The following is a 27,710-nucleotide window of genomic DNA, read 5'->3' as shown; positions in this document are numbered from 1 at the left end:
CACACACACACACACATGCATTCTAGTGGGAACTGATAGCTACAGTCCTATGTATATACCCCCTTAAGTACACACACATGTATTTAACAATATACACATCAGTCTTCATGGTTCCCTACACTCACTATTAACACACAAACTAAATCATGCATTCTTTCTTAATATTTCTTTTTCTACTAAGTGTAGATAAAATCTCCAGCTTTATTTTTCTATTGTCCACACCATGCAGCATTCAGAATCTTAGCTCCCAGACCAAGGATCAAATCCATGACCCTGCAGTTGGAAGCATAGTCATTTGTTTGGGTGGAGCAGGGCAGGTGTGTTTTGTTTTCAATATGCTTTTTGTATTTTTATTTCTAGCCACACTGCGTAGCATGTGGGCTCTTAGTTCCCTAATCAGAGATCAAACCTGCACCCTCTACATAGGAAGGCAGAGTCTTAATTAACCACTGGACCACCAGGGAAGTCCACTTAAATTCAGTATAGTACCTGACACACAATAAACATGGAATAGATGTTTAACTCACTTAATTCTCACAACAACCATAAGTAGTTACTGTTTTTCTGTTTCAGGGTGAGGAAAATGAGACATATGTGGCACTGGAACATAGGAACTGAGTGCACTAATATATTTGACTAACTGGATTAAATTTACTAAAATTACTTTCACCTTTTTTCCCCAATGAATAAATATGGCTACTAGAAAATTTTAAATTGCACACATATGCATTCTACTTCTGTTGAACTGTGCTCATCTAGATAACACAGATTATCTCCACACTGCCCACATCTTACTTTACTTAATTCAAAATTTTCAACTTTTACTAATTTCAATTTAAATTCAAAATGTATTAATTAGGGGTGGGTGCACTATGCAGTTTGTAGGATCCTAGTTCCCTGACCAGGGATCAAACCCAAGTCTGGCACTGGACCACCAAGGGATTCCCTAAATGTAAATTTTTAATTTTTTAACAGCTTTCTTGAGATGTAATTTATACACCATATAATTCACCCATTTAAAGTGTATAATTCAACACATTTTAGTTAATTTTCAGAGTTGTTTCAACCAGCACCACAATTTTTGAAGATTTCCATCACCCCCCAAAGAAATCCCTTATCCATGACCTTCCCCCACCTCAAATCCCCCGATCCTCTGGCAACCACTATTTCCTATTTCCATAGATCTGCCTATTCTGGACATTTCATAGAAATGAAATCATTTGTCGTCTTTTGTGTCTGGCTTCTTTTACTCAGCATATTTAAGACTCAACTAGGTTGTAACACTTATCAGTACTTGACTTTTTATTACAGAATAATATTCTATTGTATGAACACATCGTGTTATGATCATTGCTTAAAATTTATATTTTAAGGCAGGACAAGAAAAACTAAACACTAAATTCTGTTTGGATCTCCGCCCTCCCCTCCCTAACCACATCCTGTGTGAGAGAACCTCCTCTCACATAACATGCTATTTTCTAAGTGTGAAATAACTTGCAAGAATGACAGTGAATCCCAGTCCTGCACTAAGCATTTAATAACATCTGCTGCAAAGAGGAGAGTGAAAAAGCTGGCTTGAATCATGGCACCTAGTCCTATCACTTCATGGCAAATAGGTGGGGAAACAATGCAAACAGTGACAGATTTTATTTTCTTGGGCTCCAAAATCATGGCAGATGGTGACTGCAGTCATGAAATTAAAAGACGCTTGCTCCTTGGAAGAAAAGCTATGACCAACCTAGACAGTATATTAAAAAGCAGAGACATTACTTTGCTGACAAAGGTTTGTCTAGTCAAAGCTACTGTGCAACCCCATAGACGACAGCCCACCAGGCTCCGCCATCCCTGGGATTCTCCAGGCAAGGACACTGGAGTGGGTTGCCATTTCCTTCTCCAATGCGTGAAAGTGAAGTTGCTCAGTCGTGTATGACTCTTCGAGACCCCATGGACTGCAGCCTACCAGGCTCCTCCGTCCATGGGATTTTCCAGGCAAGAGTACTGGAATGGGTTGCCACTGCCTTCTTGGATGGATATGCTAGTTGTACCATAAAGAAATCTGAGCACCAAAGAATTGATGTATTTGTATTTGAACTGTGATGTTGAAGAAGACTCTTGAGGGTCCCTTGGACTGCAAGGAGATCAAATCAGTCAATCCTAAAGGAAATCAGTTCTGAATATTCATTGGAAGAACTGATGTTGAAGCTGAAGTTTCAATACTTTGGCCACCTGATGCAAAGAACTGACTCATTTGCAAAGACGCTGATGCTGGGAAAGATTAAAGGCCAGAGAAGAGGACGACAAGGATGAGAGGGTTGGATGGCATCACTGACTCAATGCACATGAGTTTGAGCAAGCTCCAGGAATTGGTGAGGGACAGGGAAGCCTAGCGTGTTGCAGTCCATCGAGTTGTAAAGAGTTGGACACAACCAAGTGACTGAACAACAACAAACAACAAAGCTGGAAATTATTACATAACCACCAATATGCAGGCCACCTCATCTGACTTTAGAAATAAAGTGAAGACACTTTTTCGTTTTTATTCAAACTCAGTCTATCTACTTTTGTTAATTCAGCTGAAAAGAATCAGAAAAAAAGACCATACCTTCCCCTCACTCCACAAGAGCCATGCATTAAAAGCAGGTATCCTAACTCTTGAGGCCTCTTATTACTGCAATTTTTAAATATGCCCCATCTGACTTCCAAACCTAAGCAGCTCAATGTTTAAAAGTCATGCTGTTGTTTAGTTGTTTAGTCGTGTCCAGCTCTTTTGTGACCCCACTGACTATAGCCCACCAGGCTCCTCTGTCCACAAGAGTTCCCAGGCAAAAAGACTAGAGTGGGTTGCCATTTCCTTCTTCAGGGGATCTTTCCCAACCCAGGGATCGAACCCACATCTCCTGTATTGGCAACTGGATTCTTTACCATGGGCCACTAGAAAGTGAAAGTGAAAGTGAAGTCACTCAGTCGTGTCCGACTCTGCAATCCCATGGACTGTAGTCTACCAGGCTCCTCCGTCAATGGGATTCTCCAGGCAAGAATACTGGAGTGGGTTGCCATTTCCTTCTCCAATGGGCCACTAGGGAAGCCCTTAAAAGTCATAGTAGCATATTAACTAATGTTCATAGCCCTCTATAGTATTCTGTTCCATACCGGTTTTCAGTTAATATACATTAGTAAGCCATATTGATTGCTAAAGAAAACAAAATAGCAACTGATAAACAGTAAAATAAGTGATATCAATCCTAACATATACTCATTAGCAATGTCTAGGCTAACACAGGGTCTATCAATAGAGGAATTCCTGTCACTGCAGGAGACACGTTCGTGGTACCACCTGCCAGTTCAGTCACAAGCTCTATGGTTAGGGTTGTACATTCTTCATTCTACATTTATGAAAATCATCACTTTGTTAAATCCTCATACTGCTAACATTTCTAAACAATATATCTGTTTGGCTTCTCCTTTGTTCTTATTGTTACCGTACTGCTATTCTTGCAGCAATAACAACTGTGTAGTGTTTTCTTATCTATAAATGTCAAGACCTTAAAATATGAGGAATAAACAGAATGAAGTGAGGAAGTCTAGATACAATTTTTTATATTTATTTGAATTATTTTTGTTTATTTGGCTGCACTGCATCTTAGTTTCAACCAGGCGTCAAACCCAGGCCCCCTGCGTTGGGAGCCCCCAGAGAAGTTCCTGGATACATTTTTAACACTGCTTTTAAATTTTATAAACATTAATCTCATGGATCTGAGAGGGAACAAGGAAACAATGACATGCATCAGTCTGAAACACGTGATACTGTACAAAAACTATGACAAGTAGTAATGCCTTTAATTCTGTGTAAGATCCAGTTCAAAGTAAATAGTAATCGGCTTTTTTAATACTTAAAAAAATGATTTTGACAAAACTCACCTGTAGCTTATAATTGTTAGCAATGCAAATACTGGTTCTAAAGCTGTGTGAAAGTTGAAAGTACTCAACACATTGTCAGTGCTCAGAACTCAAAATAATTAGCAATGATCACAAAGAATTTAAAAAGCACTATGAATTAGATTCACACAATGAAGTATCTGCTCTAAAACTCTTGAAATAAATTTTATTATAAAATCAACAAAACATTGAAAAGGTGCCATAGGAGTCTCAGTTCAACTTTTTAATTTTACTGGAGTATAGTTGATTTACAATATTTTATTAGTCTCAGATGTAAAACAGCAAAGTGATTCAAAGTGGAATTGTTAGTTGCTCAGTTGTATCCAACTCTTTGTGACCCCACAGACTGTAGCCTCTGTCCATGGAATTCTTCAGGCAAGAATACTGGAGTGGGTAGCCATTCCCTTCTCCAGGGGATCTTCCTGACCCAGAAATCAAACCCAGGTCTCCCTGATTGAAGGCAGATTCTTTTATTGTCTGAGCCACCAAAATCCCAAGCTCCTGATTTATCCTCTCACCTCTGACATTTCCCATTTGGTAACCAAAAGCTTGTTTTCAATATGTGTGTTGATTTTCGTTTTGTAAAAAAGTGCATAATATTTTAAAATTAGGCTCCACATATGACTGAAATCATCTCTGACTTTTTCACTCAGTATGATAATCTCTAGGTCCATCCATGTTGCTGCAAATGGCATTATATTGTTCTTTTTTATATCTGAGTAATGTTTCATTATATATACATGTACCACATTATCTTTATCTATTCCTGTCAACAGACACTTAGTTTGCTTCCATGTCTTGGCTATTGTAAATAGTGCTGCAATGAACACTGAGATGCATGTATCTTTTCTAATTATGAGCTTCCGTGGAAATATGGCCAGGAGTGGGATTGCTGGATCATATGGTACTTCTATTTTAGTTTTTTAAGGAACCTCCATATAACCATAGTGGTTATACCAATGAACATCCCCATCAGCAGTGTAGAAGGGGTCCCTTTTTGCCACATCCTTTCCAGCATTTATTGTTTGTAGCCTTTTTTTTTTAAAACAATAAATATTTTGTATTTTCTTGGGTATGTATTCACTTTTTTTATTTTACCAATTAAAATAACCTTTACTGGCATCTTCTCTTTCTTTTTTCATGTCCCTACTTTTTTTAAAATTTATTTTTAATTGGAGGATAATTGCTTTACAACACTAAGTTGTTTTCTGTGTTTATAGGCTTTTTGATGATGGCCATTTGTCAGAATGGTATGAGGGAACACTTCCCCATAGTTGTGATTTGCATTCTCTGATAATTAGTGATGTTGAACATCTTTTCGTGTGCTTTTCTGGCCATCTGTATGTCTTCTTTGAAGAAATGTTTATTTAGATCTGCTGCCCATTTTTTGAAAAGTACTACAGAAGGAGAAAGATGTTAGGTCTTAAAAGATAGGTAAATCCTTTGATTGTTTTGTCTAAACTAGGTATGAACCTTGGGATGGCTTGCTCTGTTACTTTTACAAAGTTACAGAAAAATTAACTACTGTATTCTAAATACAATTTTGAATGCAACAATAGCTTTCAATCCTGGATTATGCTGGTAAAAATTACTTGTGAATGCATACTATAGTACTTCACTTCTAAAATTCTCAGGCACTAGAGAACTGAAATTTCTCTACGTGCATGACACAGAAACATCAGTAAGATTTCACATTACTCTCCTGAATCCTCTAGAGGATTCTGGGTGTGAAGAAAACATCACCAGACACAAAGTTGAAAACAGCAACAGAGCCCTGAATAGATATGAAGATTGTGTCAGAGGTTCACAGGAGAAGCAAGCAGGGTAGGGGGAGAGGTGGCGGGGAGAGCGGGAGAGACTGAGCACACTGGACTGCATCCAACAGTGCTCTGAGACTAAGGAGGGAGAGGCAGGAGTGGGGTCAGGAGCCAGAGAAGAGCAGGGAAAGGCCTCTGAGGACCACTGGAAGACAGTGTGAGTTAAGTGGCGAGAAGAGAGACTGCAGAAGTCAAAGAGAGGTGAGACTGAGCAAACTAAAACATCTACCATTTCTTTCATTGCAGCAAAGGGAAGATTGTTGTTACACAGGTCAGCAGAGTCAATAAAGGCTTTGTTAAATGCTGATTTGAAAGCAAAAAAGAGGAAGCACAAGAGGGACTAATAATCTTAAGAAAAAAGACTATGAAAACAGTAACTCTAAAGGAGTTATGATCTAGACAATAGATAGTTTGGAACTGGTTATATCTCCAGAGAAATACTTTAGAACTAGCTGTCTGTTTTCCAAGCTATGATCGCAGATTCCTGAAGGGAATATGTCTGTCTTGTTCACTGGTATCCATATGACTGAGCACAGTGCCTAACATAGTTTTTTAATAAAAGTTTGCTTCTGATAGACTCTCTTTTCAGTATTTTGGGAGTACATGCTTAATGAGTGTCCTCAGTGGTCCGTGGCCTACCTCTGTTATTACAAAGACAGAGAGTAATTTCCACGAGCAGTTTGCAAAGATCTTGGCTTCCCTAGAAAGTACTCAGTTTGACAAAAAAGAACGATCCCTTTGCTTCTTTCATCAGTCAAAAAGAAGGCTGTAGACTTTCTCTCCTTACATTTTAACGGGATCACATATGGAATCCCCAAAAACCTAAGTGCACAAAGATGCAGTTGTCTATTTCTTTGCAAATGGTCTGTTCTTCCTCACAAATCCCCCATCTATAAACGTAGGACCATCCACTGGACAAGATCATCAAGAGCCTTGTAAGCCATTCCAGAGAGATTTAGATTTTACCCAATAGGTGAAGGATAAAAGTCATCATTAAAGATGACTGAGTAGTCAGATGACAGAGTTTTGAGGCAGAAACATCACCAAAGACACAGTACAGAGGAAACACTGGGGGCAACGGAGTGAGAACAAATGCTCAGATAAAGGTAGGGAATCAGCAGCCACCATCTAGGAAAGACCTGAAACAGGACAAAGCGGAAATGGAAGGAGACAGCTAAGATGTTTAAAAATGTCAGAAACTGGCAATTAATTAAATGAGAGGGATACAGGAAAGGAACAACAACATAATTAACAAAATAGTGAAGCACTGAATATCAATAGCAAAGAAAATACTCTTTAAAAGAAAAGAAAAAAAAATTTCATCCCAGTAGTTTCACATCCAAAGAGCCAGGCTCTTCACCTCAATCTTTCTGTGGTACTCTGTAGGAACAGGGAGAGGATTTTAGGACTATCACTTTGGGGTCATTTCCTAAGCAGTAGAATTCTTAGGATGGGAGGGAAGACATTCTAGTTTCTCAGGGATTCACTAAGGTGAATCCTCAGGGTATGATCAATGACAACACTATGGTAATCCCAGACCAAGTTCTGAGTGTGAGAGATACAGTTTCTGAAGTCCCTCTGATAGATAAACCCATCAGCTTCTGAACCCTACCTAATCCTCCAGTCCTAATCTCCTTAATCCTACATCTGAGTTCAGTCATGCCAGCACCTCTAGAATAAAGTCTGAGACCTCAGCAACAAGAGAAGCAGAGGTGGACTCACTGAGGTAGTCAAAGAAGAGGGAGAGATGGAAAAACACAAAATAACAGAAGATCTGACTTTATCACCTGAGTATGCCTTTCATTCTCCTGTGTTTTCCAATAAGCAGATCATCTGCCATCTTCTTTTCCTTTCTTCTTCTTCAAGAACCAATCAGGGGATTTCCCTGGTGGTTCACTGCTTTCCAACACAGAGGGTGCAGGTTCTATCCCTGGTTAGGGAGCCATGATCCCACATGCCTTGCAGCCAAAAAAACAAAACATAAAGCAGAAGCAATACTGTAACAAATTCAATAAAGACTTAAACAACAACAACAAAAAGAACCAATCAGAAGTCAAATCTGCATTCCGGGAAACAGAAATTTTCAGGAAGCCCAGGGGCGTCTTTTCAGGACCTTGGAGAGCAGAAGGCAACTGCTCCTGAGGAAATCTCACATCTCAACGTGCAGACGAGAAAAATAAAGGGTAGTGGAGTCACCTATGGAGAGCATTCAGGTAAGGTACAAAGACTTGGAACATAAGATCCAAAAGGGCCCTATAAAGCACCTGAACAACTCCCTTCAGCTGCTTAGCTTAAAAGGAATCTACAGGGAGTTGAAACTTTTTCAATTTCCTTGGAAGAAACTCATACAAAAAGTACCTTTGGATGATGGTCCTAAAAAGAACATTACAAACAAGAATCAAAATACCATAAAGGTAAAGAATCACACCCAGGCAGGATAACACAAGAGCTGCCAACTCAAGGTTAGTCCTTGGGTCTCCTGACACCTGTGCAGCGCTTTTTTCTTTATAGCTATTGAGTGATTTAGGATCTAGATTCTCCTTCTGGTGCTGCCATACACCAGCTGTGTGACCTTAGGCAAATTACTCTTTCAAACCTTGATTTCCTTCTTTGAACTAAGGCTTCCCATGTGTCAAGACACTGAGGTGACGGGAAAACAAAGACAATTTCTGCTCTCAACTAGCTCCCAGTCTAGTGGAGGACAGATATAAAAACATCAATAATTCAAGAACACTGTAAAAGTACAGAAGTATTGCAGAGAAAAATGTTAATAACTTGGAAGTGGGAGCAAGATTAGGAGGAATCCAGGAAGAAACAACAAACATCTAGTTTCGAAGTAGGGCACCAGATTTAGAGAACTGCAAATAACTTAGTTCTGATGGATGGTCATTTGGCAGCGAGGAGAACTGGAGTCATAAAACCCTCCACATACTGCTGTTTTGGAAGTCAAAGGAGTCAAAGCACTATACAGGTAAACATTTAGCTACGTACTACGCCAAGAGCTACCCCTTGAGGAAAAAAATTCCTTAATTCAACATGCATTTACATAATACCTTCTACATACTCACTGTACTAGGAGCAGAATCTTCTCATTTTGGTTCCCTCCCTAAAATACAGCCAGCTTGAGAACCAAGAAAACCAAATTCTGCACTCTTTCCTAGAAGATAAAAGTGCCTCTTCTGTCTGTATCAAGTAAGGGGAGTGGAGGAGCGCTTGACAATCCCATGATTCCCCTACTTAAGTGCCACTCAGATTTGAAGAGAGGCTTTGCCTAGAGATGGAAGGATGCCAGAGATGACCTCTGGTATGACCCCTTGGCACCAAGTAATCGAGCAAGGTGGTACGATGACACAGAGCCAGATGATCAAAAGTGGCAAATTTCCCAGGCTCAGCTGACAATGAGAACATACATAAAAGTGGTTAGAAAAGTCATCTTTATGTCTGTTTTCAACCTCCTCTTCTTAGTACCAATTCTCTTAGCTTCCCATAACCAAATATGTACATATGAATGAGCAGCAGCCAAGGTTCTATGCTACAATCTGACTAGTCCACTGACCAACTCAATGTCTACACCAAGAACCTCTGGAAATTGTAGTGTCATGGAAACTTCTCTCTGGTGAAGTGTCTAAGAGACACCAGTGAATTTTTTAAAAAGATTTATTTCTGTATTTGGCTGTGCCAGGTCTTCACTGCGGCATGGGATGCTTTAGTTGTGGCATGTGAACTCTTAGTCGTAGCAAATTGGATCTAGTTCCCTGACCAAGGATAGAACCAGACCCCCTGCAGTGGGAGTGCAGAGTCTTAGCTAGTGAGCCAGTGGACCACCAGGGAAGTCCTGACACCTGTGAATTTTAATATTTCTATTATACAATACTGGGTTGAATAGTGCCCCCTCCCAACTCATGTCCACTAGGAACCTCAGAATGTAACTTTTTTGGAAACAGGATCTCTGTAGGTGTAAAGAAGTTAAAATAAGATCATACTGGACTAACACAGGTGTTAATCCAGAGATTGACATTCTTATCAGAAGAGGGAGTTTTGCACACAGACACACACACACACAAAGAACCCCTTGTGACAGTGGAGAGAGAGAGACTGCCAGGGAATACAAAGGACTGCCAGCAAACCCAAGAAGCTAGAAGAAAGGCATGGATCAGATTCTCCCTCAGAGCCTCCAGAAGCAATCAACCTGACCAACACTTTGATTTCAGTTTTCCTCCAGACGTGTGAGAGAATAAATTTTATTCTTCTAAGACACCAGTTCATGAAACCTTGTTATAGCAACACTAGGAAACCAATATATACCCCCCAGAATACACATTTTCCTCCTACACGCTCTAGGATTTAGGATACTTTCCATCTTCTCGGACAGAAAAGGATAGATATCAGTGCTAGTCACTGTCTTGGCACATGGAAAGGGGTACTGGTGAGAGCAGCAGAATGACTCAGCCATTCAAACCAAAACAGCAACTTCACAGGTGATGTAATGGGCAAGGGAATTTATTTCTGAAGGCTCTACATCTTTAAATTTCTGCAGTAGTTTTTAAAATATCTACAAATTCTTTGATACTCCAGAGGGGGAGAGAAGGACAGCAGTTAAGAATTTCTGGAACTCAGTAACACATTAGTCGTGAAAGAGAGAGAGGGAAAGACCTCAGGCTGTACATGTTGAGCTCCAGATGTCTCAGTTTCAGGACAGAGAGACAAGCCAGAAACAAATTTTGAGAATCTTTAGCATACTGATCCACAGATCTCAAACGAGCTTCTCTGGCCAAATGCATAAGAATGAGCTGGGGAAACACATGAAAACATGGAGTGCCAGTAATATTTAAACTCTATAGTTAAAAAGTTACTATTATAAGAGATTATGATAGGGGTCTAGATATAAGAGATAGTCAAATATCAATTATTTCTTCTTTATTGAAGCAATGAAGCACGTGATTTGCTTATCAGAAATTGGGGGGGGGGGGGATCTCCATGCATAACAGCCAAAAAAAAAAAGATAAAAGAATCTGTTTTTTAAAAATGAGGATCTCATTGAAGAAATAAAACGAGACCTGAATGAATGGAAGGCAAATCACATTCCTGACTGGAAAGACAATATAAAAAATGCCAACTACACCCCAATTAAATTATACATTTAACCCTTTTCTGTTTAGAATCACAATAAGCTTTTTAAACTCCTTTGAGGGGAGAGAACAGTTAAAAAAAAAAAAAAACTGATTTAGAGTTTATATATGGAATACATGTCCAAGAACATCTAAGAAAATTCAATGAAATAAAATCTGTGGTGTTCGTGTAAGAGATAAATAGATTAGAATACAGAATTAAAAATCCAGAAACAGATCTCAATATGAAACAATTTCAGGTATGACAAGTGTGAAATTTAATTCAACAAAAACAGGATGATTATTTAATAAATGAAGCTAGCACAACGAGCCATCCATCCAATCCATATAACACATGCTATTCTACAAAAGCCACTAGCCACATGTAGCCACTGATCAACTAAAACGTGGCTAGTCTGAACTGAGATTTGATGTAAGTGTAAAATACACACTGGATTTCAAAGACTTAGTTTAACAATTGCTTAAAATAAATTATATGTAAAATAATATTTTTATATAATGGGTTAAGTAGGTGAAATAAAATATACTATTAAAATTAATTTCACCTGTTTTTACTTTTTTTAAATGCGGCTTGACTGAAAACTTAAAATTACATAAGTATCTTGCATTCCATTTCTATTGGAGAGCACTGCTCTAGAGAAAAATAAAGATCTTCCTTTTACATCATATATTTTTAAAAATTTATTTAATTTCTACAACTTTGTATTCATGGAAAATTTCAAGCTATATATCTTTAAAAATAAAGATCTAAATGTAAAAAATAAAAAATATTGTAGGAAAACACAGGAAAGTAAATTAGAATCTGGGGTCAGACTGGATTTCTTAATGAGGACAGTATGTCATGTGTGCTATGTATGTATAAACTGATAAGCGAAAGACAGACAATGCAACAGGAAAAACAGCCAAAGACTGTAAATGCACAGAAAACAAATCCCAGTAACAAACAAACAACAACAAAAAGATACTCAAAATTACTAAGGAAGAAAAAAATGTGACTCAAACAACCAAACATCTCTTTTCTAGCCAGAAAGAAATAAAAACATAGATAATAACCATCTCTTCTGGGGATGTGGGAAAAGAGGAAAGCTCAAACACTGCTGTCAAGGTAAATGTAAATAGTGATAGCCTTCTTAAAAGTCACTACGGAAATATTCATAAAAATTAGTACTGCAGCTGTTCCCCATGGATACAAAAATCCACTGATGCTCAAGTTCTTTCTAAAGAATGGCAGCTCTCCATATCAACAGATGAGGAGCCCACAGATACAGAGGGCTGATGTAAATTATATCCTTCAACCCAACCTTTTTCACAGTAATAAATCTACTAGCACATAAGGACAAATGTTCAGAGAATCTTTAACACTGTTTATGCAGCAGCAAAATTAAAAAAAAAAGTTTTTACAAAGGAAATTAAGTAAATACCCATCTGCTGAGAAAAGGCTGGAAAATGTACATTACCTACAGAACAAGATCTGTTATGCAATCATTAAAAACTTTTAATGAAAAATATTAGCAAAAAATTTAAAATATAAACACATCAACACTGGCTTCACTGTAAGCAAAGAGGTCATCTCATAATATGCAGGTGTGGGCATAGATAGGTACCTTATGGCAAGGAAACTGAAAAGACAATTAGGATTTTAAATTTCCATGCCTTTTCGCAAAGAAGCTCAGTTTTCAGGCGTTTGTCCTACTAATACAGATGTTATGACAATACAAAGATACATGTGCAAATATGTCAAATAATTATGTTGTACAACCTAAACTAACAGTGTTTATACGTCAAGTATTATCAGAATAAAACTGAGGGAAATAGATATATTACAAGCACGTCCACTATAGCCTTTAATAAGACTTGAATAATATTCCCTGCTGGTCCAGCGGTTAAGACTTAGTCCCTTTACCGCCAAGGCCCGGGTTTGATTTCTGGTTGGGGAACTAAGATCCCACAAGCTGCCTGGCCAAAAAATAAACACCCAGAAAGGCCCTAAATGTCTTATTTAAACAAATGGCTGAACAAATCATATGTCCACACAATGAAGTAATAATGTAGACTTGAAAAAGAACAAGGTAACTCCAATGTTACTGAACTGGAAAAACAAAAGTCAATGTAAAGTATAAAAAGACTGCAATTTAAATTTTTCATAACTAAAAAAAAAAAAAACAGAAAAAGAGTGGGGGGAAATTAGATGCCTTGTCTTTTTCTGAGTAAGAATTTCAGAAGTCTGGACAGCTGAACCCTTTCCCTCCTCAACCTACCATATAGTATATCCGGCCTCGACCAGTTTCCTTCCTGCAAGGCTAATACCCCCTTTTCCTCTATGTGACTCAGTGGTTACACAAGATCTTCTACATAAAAGATACATCAGATATATAATCTCCTGATATAAAAACAATATTAAAGTGTATCTTTAAAGTTTTTGAATTATTCTTCACATTACTATTATTTATTTTCATGTACTCCTGTGCTGGAAATCCTTTGGTCTAAATCAACACCACAACTTGGTGTTATTCCACCTCTCCTGAACTACAATCCCTTTTTTAGACAAGGAATACCTTTTCTTGTTTAAAGAATGTACTTGTATCTTATTAGTATATTCATAATTCTCACATGATCAAGTTTCACAGGTCATAACAAATATACATTTGTGCTAAGATCTCAAATTTCCTTTATTATTTTGTGTGTTATCATATAGACAGATGAAAATAAGAGATCATAGCATTGTGATCACCTTCTTTCTCAATTATGCTCTCTTGAAAAATACTGAGTACTTCTTCATTGTTCTGTGTAAGGGGTCAGCAAACTATGGTCTGCCATCTGTTTGTACAGCCCACAAGCTAAGAAATGTGTGACAGTCACTTCCTAGGCAAGTTGATAAGAAGTCTAGAGGTCCCCAAGGAGAGAGGGGTCCGGAATTCTCAAGCAAGAAGAAAGGACAAACTTTTTTCCCTCTATATTCCCTAGGATTATATAACAATAATGTATCCTGTTTGAGGACAGTCTCTGGATTAAACCCTCTGGCAAATCCTGTTATCTTAAAATGTAAATTATGGGAGTAGGTTTGGTGAGGTCTTTACAACCTCCAGACATTCTTTGGATTCATTGGAGAGTATATTGGGAAGATCCCCTGGAGAAGGAAATGGCAACCCACTCCAGTATCCTTGCCTGAAAAATCTCATGGACAGAGGAGCCTGGTGGGCTGCAGTTCATGAGATCGCAAAGAGTCGGGCACGACTGAGCGACTAACACTTAACACTATGTAACTCCACTGCTAACACTAGCAAGCGGGTACTCTTTCCGCCCCCTTCTGATCTCTATGTCAGCTTTCTCTATCTCCTTTATACTTCAATAAAACTTTATTACACAAAAGCTCTGAGCGATCAAGCCTTGTCTCCAGCCCTGGATTGAATTCTTCTCCTCTGGAGGCCAAGAATCCCAGCGTCTTTGCATGGTTCAGCAACAACCTTTCATGTATTTACATTTTTAAATGATTGGGAGGTAAAATAAAAAAGAATAAAATTTCAAAACAAGTGAAGAATTTATGTGACATTCAAACTTCAGTAATGCTCACCATTTAGCATAATCTGATGCAATTTTCATACCACAAAGACAGTATGGGCAATGAAGCCGAAAATATCTACCCCTGGCCTATGACATACGACATGGCCTTCTGAACTGTATTTTTATAGTATAATAAACTTCTAAACTATAATTTTATAGTTTTACCTATTCTTCCCCACTTTTCTTCCATATTGGGCATGAAGTCCCCTTAAAAAATCTATTACTCGAGCCTAACACATTCTTCATACTCCTAGGCAATGTTCTTTCTCCTGATAATTTCCTTAGTACCACATCTGATTTTACAAACAGAAAGCCAGAGTAAAGTGCTAGCCAACACCTTAAAAGTTACAAATCATAAGCCAGAACCAAACCTCACCACTCTCCCTATAAAGCAAGGCTAAAGAGGCTGACCACATAGTTAATGGCTCTCACTACCTTCGAATTGAGGCATTCGGTAAAATAGAAAACGTACTGCTCCTAAAATTCCAAACAATCAAATACCAATGGGGTGGAGGGGAGTTAATGTAATTTTATCGAATTTAATCTTCAAACCACTGGCTACTGAAAAAAGAAAAGTGAGCAAAAAGCAAAGAACAGTGAAGAAAAAGCAGATCAACTGTACTCAGTATATCTGACTCTAAATCTTTATATCTTCCATATTAGATATTTTCTGAAAGTAAATGGTTCCTGGCTCCCAGGATGCTCTGAGGTTAAACACTGCACAGTTTGTATACAGCATCACACCTTACACAGGAACAAGCTGGGCCACATGGCCATTTTCCCTCGAAGGAGACACCAAAATTTGCTTATTTCTTTCAGTCAGCATTCTGTATGCCAAATGTTGGGGGAAGAGTGGAGGTGGGCTGCCTTTTCTACCAGCCGTGTGTGCGCTTAGAGCACCAACTCCTACTCAGCCGCAACACTCATTTACCCAGCACCCACCCTCCCCAGCTCCATCAACTCCGCACCTCCTCCCAACCTCATCACACCTCCATCTGCAGACTCTTCTAGCCTCATCATCTCACCCTCGTCCTCCAAGTCACAGACCTGCGAAGCTTCCAGCAACAGGAAAGGAAAGTACGGAGGTTATAACGCAGGAGTCTGGAGTCTCCATACAAGCACTATATACTCCTGCGGAGAAACTCAAGTCACAGCTCCCAAACCGGAAAAAGACGGGATTCTCTCGCATTCAGAACCGGAGCTCAAGGCGCGCTTACTGGGCTCGGGCTCCGAGCGAGGATCCGAGGATGCGAAGGTGAGCAGCAGAGTCGCAATACCAGCTCTTTTGAGGCTCCCACTCCAGCGGAGACAGCAGATAATTTCCATAAATCCCACCTAGGAGGGACAAGGTAAGGAATATCCGAAGCCCAAAGCAGGACTGAGCTGATCCTTGAATGTTAAAAGCCTAAAACTCAACTAGTCGGAAGTGACGTGCCAGCTGAGACCAGCAGGACCGCCACATTATTGGCCGCCGGCTCGGCGAGCCACCTTCTCCCGAGACTGGCAGGAGAGAGAAGTGTAGCTCAAAGTCCGCAACCCGCCCCTGCTACGCCCTCCACGGCTCCCAGCGCCACCTGGGACCAACCGAGCCAGGCCAGAGTCCGGGCACCGACCCTGGGCGGGACAGTACCGCTTGCCCCGGAGCCCGTAGGCGCCCTGAGGGCAATGGGCTTCAGCGCTCCGCCATACGCATGCGCGGCCCTCTTTCTCCTGCGAATTCCTCGAGTCACCTGGACGACCGCATTCCAGCCACCTGCCCCTCCGGGTCTCTTCTCGCCCCTGACACCTGCAGCTGGTTCTCACCTCCGGCCCCCCGCCTTCTTGTTCCGCAGGCGCCGCTAGGCCCTCCCGCGGCTGCCCGCCGACACCCCGGCTTCCACTGACACGAGCCTCTCGGCGCGGCTTCCGCTTCCGGCGAGTATTGTGTGTCGCGCTGCGGGGCGGGGGCGGGGGGAGGAGGAAGGAGGGAGGCAGCGCTCCGGCGGCTCCGCGCCCCGCACTCCCGGACCCGAAGCCGGGAAGGTAGGTGCTGTCCCGCCGCCGCGCCGGGGCCCTGGGGCCTGCCCCCGCCCACCGGCTCCGCACGCCGCGTCCTAGCGCCCCGCGACTGCGTCACCGGCCCCCCGCACGTAACCACAGCTGCCTCCGCCCGTTTCAGGCCCGGGCGGACGTTTTGCCGCCCCGGCGACGTCAGCGCGTCCGGCGTTGCTTGGCTACCCCGCCGTTACCCCGTCCCGCTGCCGCTCGCCTCCCCGGGTGAAACTCTGACGCCGTCACCGCGGGTCTCGGCTGCGTCATAGCGGCGGGCATCCCATCTTCACGTCACACCTTCTCACCTGGACACGCATCCCTCCCTCCCTGCCAACAACGACGTTTCCTCTCCCCCTTCTCCAGCCCCCCTGCACCAGATCAGGCGGGAGAAGATGGAGACGGGGGTGGGACCGAGTTGTGGACCACGCTCAGGAAAGGGTCGCAAGGTGGGACCCCCAACAGTGGTAGAAACACAATGAGGACCTCTTTGAAGTTTGCCCTTCTACTGAGACACGAGGAATGGGGGGGAAAGGACTCAAAGCATCACTAATGCTGTAGCTCCAAGCCCTGTCCCCATACTTCCCTAACCTTTTCCCCATCTCTCTCTAACGCTACTTTTTCGCCAGTCTAGATCCATCCTGGTCCCTAACTCAGCATACAGTTCAACTCATCTCGGGCGAGGCGACCACCTAATTTCTAGAAGATTAGGAAAAGGCAAGGGTTACTGGTCGAAGTTGGATTCCTGTAGGTAGAGAAAAATCATCTAATTCTCTCGTGGTTGAGGGAGAAATTCAGGTCCAAATATGTTATCAGTTCCTACTCCAAATTAAACACTTTTCACGTTTGCCATCAGTATATACAGAAATAATCATTGTTAACCCAACTCACTACATGGCCACTTCTCTCTAAACATAGATAGACCTACTAAATTTTATTCTTTTGGGTTCCTTAGAAAGAGAGGTTAAGCGCTAGATAAATGAAATATTTCATGGATAATAGTGGTTATGTTTTAAGGATGGAACAGAGACCAGCCTTCTGCTTTATACATCTCAGGCGCATTTACAATTCTTTTGAGGCTTCATTAGAGTTTTTGATTGCCACTTTACTTTTCTCTTAATTCCCGACCACCCCAGAATCTATTAGTTGGAAGTACAGTATATCCGAGGAATTAGTTATCAATAACTATTTCTAAAGACTCCAATCAGCACTGAATACTTAGAATAAATTTGTCAACTCTTTTCAAGAAATTATTGCCCTGGGGTCAGTAATAAATTCTTTGGTATAGCTGCCGTAATACAGCAGCTCCAAACATCCAAATGCACACAAATAGGAAACAGTTGTTGTATGAATCATTTCATTCCATGATGAGTGCACACTTCTTCTAGGCCTGGTAAAGGGAAGCATAATGTCACACTTTTCTGAAAAGAAGAGGTTGTTACCCTTGCCTAACTCATTCCAATATTTACCGTTTGAAAGGCTGAGGGAACAGTGGCAGAGAATCAAGCTTAGGCTTCAGTGGGCTATTGTAGTAGAACTCTTCTGTACCATTAAACTTTAAAATATATTTGATTTAAGCAATCTTAATGCTTTGACTCTTAAGGCACTTTTCACTTTCCCATACTCTTTTTTTCATCTATTAGAAAAAGATGTCAAATTAAGAATACATGTTTCTGAAGCTGTTAAGATGCAGTGGAATGAACCTGGATCAGGATGAATACTCTGGGCTAGACTTGAAAGAAGCCTCTGCTTCTAACAAGAGAAGGCAGTGGTGAAAGACGAGACTGAGGGTTGTGTGTCAGTTTGCTGATAGCTGGGAGTCACAATTTTTGAAAATGGAGAAACCAAAGAGATTGACTAGTGGATCAGGAGATGTAAAAATACCATGACAGTGCTAAATCTGGAGTTAGGATTTAACATGGGGGTAAATGTCAGGCCAGGGATGCAAAAAAATTAACCCCCCCCCCCCCAACTAACTTTTTTTTTTCTCTTCTCTCTTCTTAACCTCAAGTTAAATAATGGCAGAGACAAGTCTGTTAGAGGCCGGGGCCTCTGCAGCCTCCACAGCTGCAGCTCTGGAGAACCTACAGGTGGAGGCAAGTTGCTCTGTGTGCCTGGAATATCTGAAGGAGCCTGTCATCATTGAGTGTGGGCACAACTTCTGCAAAGCTTGCATCACTCGCTGGTGGGAGGACCTAGAGAGGGACTTCCCTTGTCCTGTATGTCGAAAGACGTCCCGCTATCGCAGTCTCCGGCCTAATCGACAGCTGGGCAGTATGGTGGAAATTGCTAAGCAGCTGCAGGCCGTCAAGCGGAAGATCCGAGATGAGAGCCTCTGCCCCCAGCACCATGAGGCCCTCAGCCTCTTCTGCTATGAGGACCAGGAGGCTGTGTGTTTGATATGTGCAATTTCCCACACCCACCGGGCCCACACCGTCGTGCCACTGGACGATGCCACGCAGGAGTACAAGGTGGGGAACCAGACACTTGATGTCAATGCAGGGCAAGAGGGAGGAGCCCAGAGGGTGGGAGACTCCCTGGGTAGAGGATCATGAGTTTCCGAGGGCAAGACAGTCTCTGGTCCTCACTCTCTAGTCCCCTCAGAGCTACATACTGGGGGGGTGAGAGTGGGGTGGGGGCGGTGCACATAGTCCTGTCCGATTGGTTGTCCTCAGGCTTGAAGAGCAGTGAGAAGTACCCCCAAATTTCTCTCTTGACCGTTGTAACACGTTTGAGTATGTGTGGTCTTAAAATGTATCCTATTTTTCATAAATGAATGAAACCATACAGAGAATCTCAGACTTAAGAACTAAAAAATGGTCTGGTTTCTTCATTCTGTCCTCCTGCTCAGCACACCGCTTATTTACCCACTGGTATTGGGAACAGGTAACATCATTTTAGAATGATCCCAACCAGGCTAAGCTGAACCAGCCTGTTTGCATCTTCCCCAGATAATGGGTAACATGGCATCTGGTTTAATTTACTGCTGAGACACAGGGTAAATGTTTGAGTAATAGGAACTAGAGATTTTACTGTCTTAGCACTTTATCAAGTAGTTTACCTAATTATGTTAATGAAGTCTTACAAACAAGACTTTATGGTAGTTCATAGAATAATCAAGATTTTATTTTATTTGCAAGTGGTTAGAGTTGTATAGGAAAACAGATTTTTTAATTTGTCCAGTTGTTAAGACTCCATGCTTCCAGTGCTGCAGGGATTCAATCCTTGGTCGGGGAACTAAGATCCTGCATGCCATGTGGCCATAAAAAAGGGATAACAGGGTACATAAGGTCACTGTCAGTACAGGTAGTTCCTTCACTTAGAAAGTGAATAGTGCTAGGGAAGGACAGAGAGTTGGTGACAGCTAGACACAGTGAGATTCAATGAAAGTTTTGCAATCAAGGAAGGCATGGAGACAGGCTGGTGGCAGGAGGAGGGACCTGTAGGAAGTTGACACTTAAGATGAGCAAGGAAGGGAGTTGGATCAAGAGGTGGTCAGATGAATAAAAAGCAAGTAGTTTAAAACAAATGGGTTAGACTCTGAACATAGGCTGTACCAGCCAACCACAAATGTTGTTCTACTTCACACCTCTCAGGAAAAACTGCAGAAGTGCCTGGAGCCGCTGGAGCAGAAGCTGCAGGAGATCAGCCGCTGTAAGTCCTCTGAGGAGAAGAAGCCCGGTGAACTCAAGGTAAAGGCAGGCAGTCCCGTTTGGCCTGCCCTGCAGGCAATTAACTGAGCATTGTTGTTAGTCACTAAGTTGTGTCCGACTGTTTGTGACCCTATGGACTGTAGCCCACCAGGTTCCTTTTGTCCTTAGAATTTTCCAGGCAGAAATACTGGAGTGGGTTGCCATTCCCTTCTCCAGGGGATTTTCCAACCCAGGGATCGAACCCAAGTCTCCTGCATTGCAGGCAGATTCTTTGCCATCTTAGCCACCAGGGAATCCCTGAACGTTAGCCACACATTATTTAACTGAACATTAATGACACATTATTTAATCCACCATTTTTGATTTATTAAAAATGCTCTTCTCTCAAAAATAATGATATTTTATTAAGCTTGATTGCCATTAAACATTGTACTTAAGTTACTTGCCATGGATTAAGAGTTGAGGAGAAGGATATAAGGGGTGAAGGATTTGGCAAGTTGAGGGAGTTCATGGCCGTTGGTCTCCTTTTCTTTGTAGAGCAGGAAGGAGGCTCTCTGCTGGAGAATGTGGAAGGTACACTGGGGAGGAAGGATGAAGAAGTTGCCCAAGAGCTCCCAGAGCCCCCAGCCACGTTAGGACCACATTCTCTTAATTCACATAAGCTCGAGTATGCTAGGTAGTATGGGTTCCTAGAATGTTCTTTCCCTTCCCATCTTCTACCTGTAGGATCCTGTCCATCCTAAAATGAAAGCCATTTACTATGTGGCCTTTCCTGACTCTTCAGAAATTCGCTTTCTTAATTTTCATAACATTTCACATCTTTTCTATAGTATTATCATATTTGTAGCCTGGTGTTTTGGTATCTGCCTTATTTCTTCTACTGGACAGTGAAAGATGTATTAATTGTAACAGTAATAATAACTAGTATTTATTGATTCCTGGGCGTTAATTCATTAGGTGTTCATGACATTCCAAACTTAAAGTATTATATTAGGTCTTATGCTTGGTTCTGCCCAGTTTTAAGTTCTAAGAGGTCAGGCTAGACTTGGCCCCAGTGGAACATAGGGAAGGTACAAGAAAAGGAGAAGGGAGTCTAGCAAAGCATATTAGGCAAGAGTGAACTTAGATACCTTATAAGGTGAGTCTTGTTATCCCCAGTTTACACAGAAGGAAACAGAACTTGGATCAGTGTCTAGTCCAAGATCATATCCAAGCCAGTATGTGGCAAAACCAGAGATACTAATTCTGCAGGAATCAATAAATATTTATTAAGCTTGCAGTATAGGCCACACCCTGTCTTTGACACCGGACCATTGATGACCAAAAGCATGGTCCTTGCCCCCCTTGAGCTTACTGTCAAGTAGAGAAAATAGAAACAACAGGCACAAAAAGCACAGTTGCAGATTCCCAAGAATGTGGCAGAGAAACTCAGTGTCATTAAAGCCTTCCAGAAGAAATAAATGAGATTTAGGGATTACCAAGAACTAAATGCAGGTTTGAAATTAGTGGAAACACTAGTGTGTATTTGTTTGTTTTTTTAACAATGACAACATTTCAATGGAAAGCAAGTATTATTACCTTGGTCCTTTAAGCATTTTAAAAACAAGCGTTTGAATTTTTAAAAAGTTGAACTAATTTTGATTGCAAAGCTAAACTTAAAAAAGCTATTGTCCTGAAACACTTAAAATCTGTGAAAATGAAGCTTATTCCTAATCATTAGCTTTCCTTTTCCTGTTGATCACATTCTTAAAGGTAAAGGATGGAGAAGGAAATAGAAAGTTTAAAATCCTGCTAAATGCTTGAATAGAACTGTGGTGTGGATTTTTTTTTTTAATGCAAATTATCGTTTCAGTGATCTCAGAAACTGTCACCAATCACCAACTTTCCTTCAGTGACCTTTTGAATTCTTTCCTCCCTCTCCCTCATCCCCACCTCCAGACCCAACGCCCCTTTTAGTTTTTCACATCTATAACCCATTCCTGAGGTGTAAACTGTCAATCTCTGAAGTGACTTGAAACTATTTAGCAGGCTCAGCCCTGAAATCTAAATTTATATTTTATAACAGTCCGTTACTAAAATCTTACTGATTCTGATACTTTTCCAGTTTTTCCATCTCTGGTTTTTATCAAGTAGGTGTCTTACAGTGTACAAATGATGACAATCTCTAACTTTCCCGTATTTGTGCTTTCCTTTTCTTGACAATTTGTGTTAGCTAGAACTTAAGAGTAGGAAATAGCAGAAGTATCTCTGCTATTAGTACTTGTCATATTATTACAGCAGTATTATAGCGGTATCTCTGTAATAGTACTTGTCATATTATTGAGTTCTTATGTCTTGAATTTTTTTACTAAAGCATAAAAGTATAGCTTTTTTAGAAGTTAATTTAGTAAATAAAATAATTTTTTCAGCATTGATTTATTTTTTTATCTTAATGGTCTTCATCCCAAGTCATCAGTAGGGGTGCTAATGGGGATGGAGCCATTCTTTACAGAAGGAAATATCAGTGGAGAGAAGCATGAGTGTCCTTTTAAACTCTTTCCAATGACACTTGAAGTCTGTGAATTCATACACATGGTGGGTGAGGAATGGTATCCTATGCCCCACTGACCCTGTTAAACATAACACCCACCCTCTGTTCTCAGAGACTAGTGGAGAGTCGCCGACAGCAGATCCTAAAGGAATTTGAAGAGCTTCACCGGCGGCTGGATGAAGAGCAACAGGTGTTACTTTACCGGCTGGAGGAGGAGGAACAGGACATTCTACAGCGCCTCCGAGAAAACGCTGCTCACCTTGGAGACAAGCGCCGGGACCTCGCCCACTTGGCTGCTGAGGTGGAGGGCAAGTGCTTACAGTCGGGCTTCGAGATGCTTAAGGTTCGACCTTTGCCCCTGCATAGCCACTCAGGCCGAGCACAGTCTAGCTTTGCCCAGGTCATTCTGTCAGCCTGCAGTGCTCCCTCCTCCACGCTGCCTCTCTAAGTCCAGTTCTTGCTTCCAGACATGCTGAAAGGATCTTTCTCTACAGAAAGGCTTCTCTGATTGCTCACATCCCCTTCTGATCACTTCTGTGTTCCTATGTCTTGTCAACAATTACGTGCTTAATTTGTACCAAAGAAAAAACTCACTTTTTGGAGAGGAGGGCAGTCTAGTCTAAATTAGTGAAAAATCTATGCATTAAAAATTGTGTAAAATGCAGTAACCGTTAATTTAAGTCCTGGAACTTGATTTACCTAGTGATCAAAAAGAACAGAAATACAGTGTGATGACACTTGAAATAATGTAACATGCTGCTTTTGATATGTAAATAGTGCCTCTAAAGTGTTTGAAATAGTCTGTTTTCTTAAGCAAATGAATGGTGTTAGCAAGACTCCAGGAAACATATTTTTTATCTTAGAGATCACATTACCAGCATTTGAATCAGTAAGGCTTCGTTGTATATTTATCTGCATGTTATATATTGCTTGGTATTTATTCTCATGTCCTTTCATGTATGTGTGTTCTGCCTTCCACATTAAACTGGGAAATCCTTGGGAGAGCAGAGATTTGTCTTCTTTGTCTTCTGGACCCCAAGTATTCACAAATCAGGATTAGCATGCACTTATTAATATTTATTAACCAGTACTAGACAAGGGATACCAAACCACAATGGGAGAGAGTGATTCATTCCTGTGCCAGCAGTCTAGAACTATCTCTACTGATTCTCGAGGAGGCAGGTGTGTGGTTGGTACTTGGGGGACAGAGCAAAGAGCAGACACAATCCTATCCCTGGCATTGAGCTCCCAGTGTTCTTGAGGAACGAAGACAAACACACAGGAAACTATTTGGAAGTGACATCAATTACCAAGTTTCATGATGACCGAGAGCTGAAGGTGGGGGTTAGGTTGGGAAAGATGTACTCAGATCCCTCTGGAGTTCGTCCCCTTTGCACTGTGACCCTTCGTTTGCCCTGTGCCTGTTTAATAGTTCTAGAACTTTGGGGAGGAGGGGAACCGTTTGCCTGTAGGGCCCTTGACTACCAGGACCAATATTGCTTTCTTTTCTCCTTCCTCTAGGATGTCAAAAGTACCCTGGAAAAGTAAGTGATTCTTGTATCTCTTTGAGTGAGTTAGGTCTTGGCTTAAAGAGTAGGGCTGCAATAGGGAGTTGGGGGAGTAAGAATGGGAAAGTCATGCAGTGTTTGGATAGAAAAAGGGAGAAGGGTTTTTGCATCCATGAAGCCAATTACAGAGCAAATGATTGGGAGTACTAGTCCCCTTTACCCTTTGAGCACCAGGACTTCCTTGGTAGGGTAGATACCAAGATAATGTAATAGAACCAGATTCTGCCTGGGGCTGTGGGTGGAATCATGTTCAAACAAGATGGAAGGAGGAATGGGTTGGGGGGTAGGGGTGGTATCTCTTTGCATGAAATATAACAGTACTTCCAGAAAGTTCTAAAACTCATTCTTAAGGATTTGTCCAGGGGACCATCTCTCTTTCCATAGATAGGTAAAAGAAAGCAGTGAGTACTTGTCTTGAGAGAGGAGAAAGTACGAGGATGAATAATTTTAGTTTCTCCCTAAAGATGACAACATCTGAATAGTGACTAAGCTGGAGCTTCCCCTGACCCTGCCCTTTCTTCCCCTATCTCCCCATCCCTCCTAGATGTGAGAAGGTGAAGACCATGGAGGTGACTTCAGTATCCATAGAGCTGGAAAAGAACTTCAGCAATTTCCCCCGACAGTACTTTGCACTAAGGAAAATCCTTAAACAGCTAATTGGTGAGTTGTTCCCAAAAGGAAACTAGCAAAGGGAATCAACAGAAGAGAAGGAAGTCTTTAGGTCCTACTTTATCTGGACTTCAGTTATCCCTGCTGTCACTTTTCATGCCCATATCCACATGCACTTCTTTACCTGGCTTCTAATCTCACTCTGAGTCACAGAACTCAAAGTGAGAAGCCTCAGGTGTCATCTGCTCTTAGTCCCACACTTTTCTAAATAGGGACCCAGAGAGGTTAAATAATTTGCCAAAAACTGGTCTCCTCTGGAGAATGAAAGGGAGTCTCATTAATACTTATTCAGAAAACAGGCATAAGCCAGACTGTTACAGGAGAACAGACACGTGGTCACCCTATCGCCAGACTGTAATGCTCTCTTGCTCGGTATCCTTCTTAACATTTTTCATGGTTTCTGGCCCTTGGTCTGTGCCTTGTGCTTCTCCACCCAGTGAGATGCATGATGATATCAGAGGAATACAGGGAGGACCAGGCAGGAGCCTCAACCAGCAGCCCTTGCGGAGTCAAGAGATCATTACCTGTTTATTTTAAGGCCAGGATGAGAAGCTGTTGTTCCCTCCCCTCCCCTCCTCTCCTGTCCCCTTCCTTCCCCTCCTCTCTGCTCCCTTAGGTGACACTGAGGATTGAGAAGATTAACAAAACCACGGGGTTCTGGGGGCTTTCAGGGCGCAGGCTCTGTAAAGGCAGGCTGGAAGAGCGAGGCAGGGGCTTTTAGCTATTCCCATCCTCATCTAGCTCCCCACTGTGGCTTCTCCCGCCAGCGGATGTGACTCTGGACCCTGAAACGGCTCATCCTAACCTAGTCCTGTCAGAAGATCGTAAGAGCGTCAAGTTCGTGGAGACAAGGCTCCGGGATCTCCCTGATACTCCACGGCGTTTCACCTTCTACCCTTGCGTCCTGGCTACTGAGGGTTTCACCTCAGGCCGACACTACTGGGAGGTGGAGGTGGGCGACAAGACCCACTGGGCGGTGGGCGTGTGCCGGGACTCCGTGAGCCGGAAGGGTGAACTGACCCCGCTGCCTGAGACTGGCTACTGGCGGGTGCGGCTGTGGAACGGGGACAAGTATGCAGCCACTACCACGCCTTTTACCCCTTTGCACATCAAGGTGAAACCCAAGCGGGTAGGCATATTCCTAGACTATGAGGCCGGCACACTGTCTTTTTACAACGTCACAGACCGCTCTCATATCTACACCTTCACTGATACTTTTACTGAGAAACTCTGGCCCCTCTTCTATCCAGGCATCCGGGCTGGTCGGAAGAATGCTGCACCACTCACCATCAGGCCCCCAACAGATTGGGAGTGACAGGAAGGGGCATGGGAATCATCAGGGTGAGGCAGGGTCAAGAGCTACGGGCCTTCCTTCCTGTGACCTGCTGGAATGTCTTCGTGTCTGCCTGGTTCTGGTTCTGAACCATGTGGGAGAACACCTGGGTTTCCCGAATGGTTTCTGTGGAGAAGTAGGTTGGACTGGACTAGGTCGAGAGCACCGCAGTGGCTCCCTCCTGACAGGGTGGAGAGCTGCTTCTCAGGGGGTGGTCTCCCCTGAAGTCCATCAGGTTTTCTATTGCACAAGGACCGGTTGGGAAGGAAGGAGCGACTTTTCCAGAAACAACAAGTCTGTGGAAGGGTCTGACTTGCTCAAACCAGAGGAGGAAACAGAAACCCCTGTACAGCCTTTCAGGGGTTTCTTTGACCCAGAATAGACTTTTTTTTTTTTTTAGCAAGATCACAGGGGTCTTTGTACCTCTAATTGAAATAAAGGTGAATGACAGTTGTTCTCATGGGTCTAGAAGTTGAGGAGTTATTTTCAGGGCAGAGATTGGGCATCAAGAAGTTGAGAACGAAGATCAGGAAAGAGGGCTAAAGGAACCGATTCCTAAAGACTAATGAAAGAGAGAAGGGTTTCTTTGGTTCCGTTATGAGTAGGATTGGCCAGAGGTAGGAATGTGAGGAGGAGGGAGTAGGAAGAAAGAGAACCCAGGTCCCCGCCTCCATCTTCAGCAGGTGTAGCTTATCGCCTGCCTTCTTGTAGTTGTTTGTCTCCAAGAGCTGTTACCTTGCTCATCTGAAGGGGCAAGATGCAAGAGATCATGCAAGACACGTCTACCCTCTCATTGCTTCCCCAAGGGAACTTGGAAAGGAGAGAGTCAGGTATTAGAGGAAAGAGAAAAGCATTCCTATCCAAAGCCCTGGCCTTAAAGAATGCCTCCAAGTAGCTGCTCCCAAGTTGTCAGTCTTGTTACCTGGCTAAGGTATCCAAGCCAGACAGGGAGAAAGAAACTGGTGTCTTCCTTGCCCTGGGGACAGGGTAGAAGAGGGTAGTATGTTTAGGGAAGAGCCAGACAGGCAACTTCCTTTGGCCTGTGTGCATCTGGCCTGGAACTAGGGTTCATAAGAGCCGATTTTTTGTTTGTTGCCATCCTTCACGTTTTGCCACTTCTCCTATCAGAGAATGTAAATCATTTTAATGTTAGGCCAAAATAAACAACCTATAGGGTACATATGTTGTCAGAAAAGGTTAACGCAATGCATGCCAAACCAAACTAAAATGACTGGATTATTTGCTACTGACTAATCAGGGGTTCACAGAAGACTGGGACAAGAAACTGCAGTTTATTGAGGGCATTTCAGCTCCTCCTACCACCTCAACAGGACTTTGTCCAGACTCTCCTCTTACCTTTGTGCCTTGACTGTGGTTCTTTGTGGCAAGATGCTTTGGTTGGTAAAACATAATATGGAACAAAGGATCCACTGAAGTGATCTTTGTGTCCTGTGGTAATTTGACAGTAACCTCTGTTGATATGTTT

The 27,710-nt window shown here is 42.0% G+C and overlaps 2 protein-coding genes across 7 annotated transcripts in view; one reads left to right on the top strand and one right to left on the bottom strand.

Moving 5' to 3' along the window:
• Window positions 1-16,201, bottom strand: part of LOC136151837 (BOLA class I histocompatibility antigen, alpha chain BL3-7-like) — a 39,212-nt gene extending 23,011 nt beyond the window's left edge. For 4 of the 5 annotated variants that reach the window (XR_010660093.1, XR_010660094.1, XR_010660092.1 and 1 more), the window contains exon 1: window positions 15,491-16,192. Coding sequence is in view for 2 of the 5 variants with exons in the window: in XM_065913268.1 (XP_065769340.1) it covers window positions 15,491-15,632 (142 nt within the window). In the remaining 3 variants the exon portion in view is untranslated. Of the gene's footprint in view, window positions 1-15,490 lie in introns of all 5 variants that reach the window. The other variant, XM_065913271.1, reaches the window with a different exon arrangement.
• A 183-nt stretch (window positions 16,202-16,384) lies between these two features.
• Window positions 16,385-27,663, top strand: TRIM39 (tripartite motif containing 39). 2 transcript variants are annotated; one of them, XM_065913267.1, is made up of 8 exons: window positions 16,392-16,465; window positions 16,602-16,920; window positions 18,483-18,942; window positions 20,068-20,163; window positions 22,767-22,997; window positions 24,176-24,198; window positions 24,767-24,882; window positions 25,659-27,663. In XM_065913267.1, the coding sequence occupies exons 3-8, from the start codon at window positions 18,490-18,492 to the stop codon at window positions 26,204-26,206; spliced, it is 1,467 nt and encodes a 488-aa protein (XP_065769339.1). In that variant the 5' UTR covers window positions 16,392-16,465; window positions 16,602-16,920; window positions 18,483-18,489; the 3' UTR covers window positions 26,207-27,663. The 2 variants fall into 2 exon arrangements, with proteins under 2 accessions (XP_065769338.1, XP_065769339.1); XM_065913266.1 differs by lacking the exon at window positions 16,602-16,920 and having other exon boundaries at window positions 16,385-16,465.
• Window positions 27,664-27,710: the final 47 nt, after the last annotated feature.

Source organism: Muntiacus reevesi, chromosome 20, assembly GCF_963930625.1.
Source record: "Muntiacus reevesi chromosome 20, mMunRee1.1, whole genome shotgun sequence".
Lineage (NCBI taxonomy): Eukaryota > Metazoa > Chordata > Mammalia > Artiodactyla > Cervidae > Muntiacus > Muntiacus reevesi.
This window is presented reverse-complemented; position numbering and strand designations above follow the sequence as displayed.

Excerpts from the sequence above, each read along its gene's own strand:
- TRIM39 (XM_065913266.1), top strand. The coding sequence starts at position 18,490 with ATGGCAGAGACAAGTCTGTTAGAGGCCGGGGCCTCTGCAGCCTCCACA. Across the intron at positions 24,199-24,766 it reads GTCAAAAGTACCCTGGAAAA|ATGTGAGAAGGTGAAGACCA; the intron begins GTAAGTGATTCT and ends CATCCCTCCTAG. Across the intron at positions 24,883-25,658 it reads AATCCTTAAACAGCTAATTG|CGGATGTGACTCTGGACCCT; the intron begins GTGAGTTGTTCC and ends TTCTCCCGCCAG.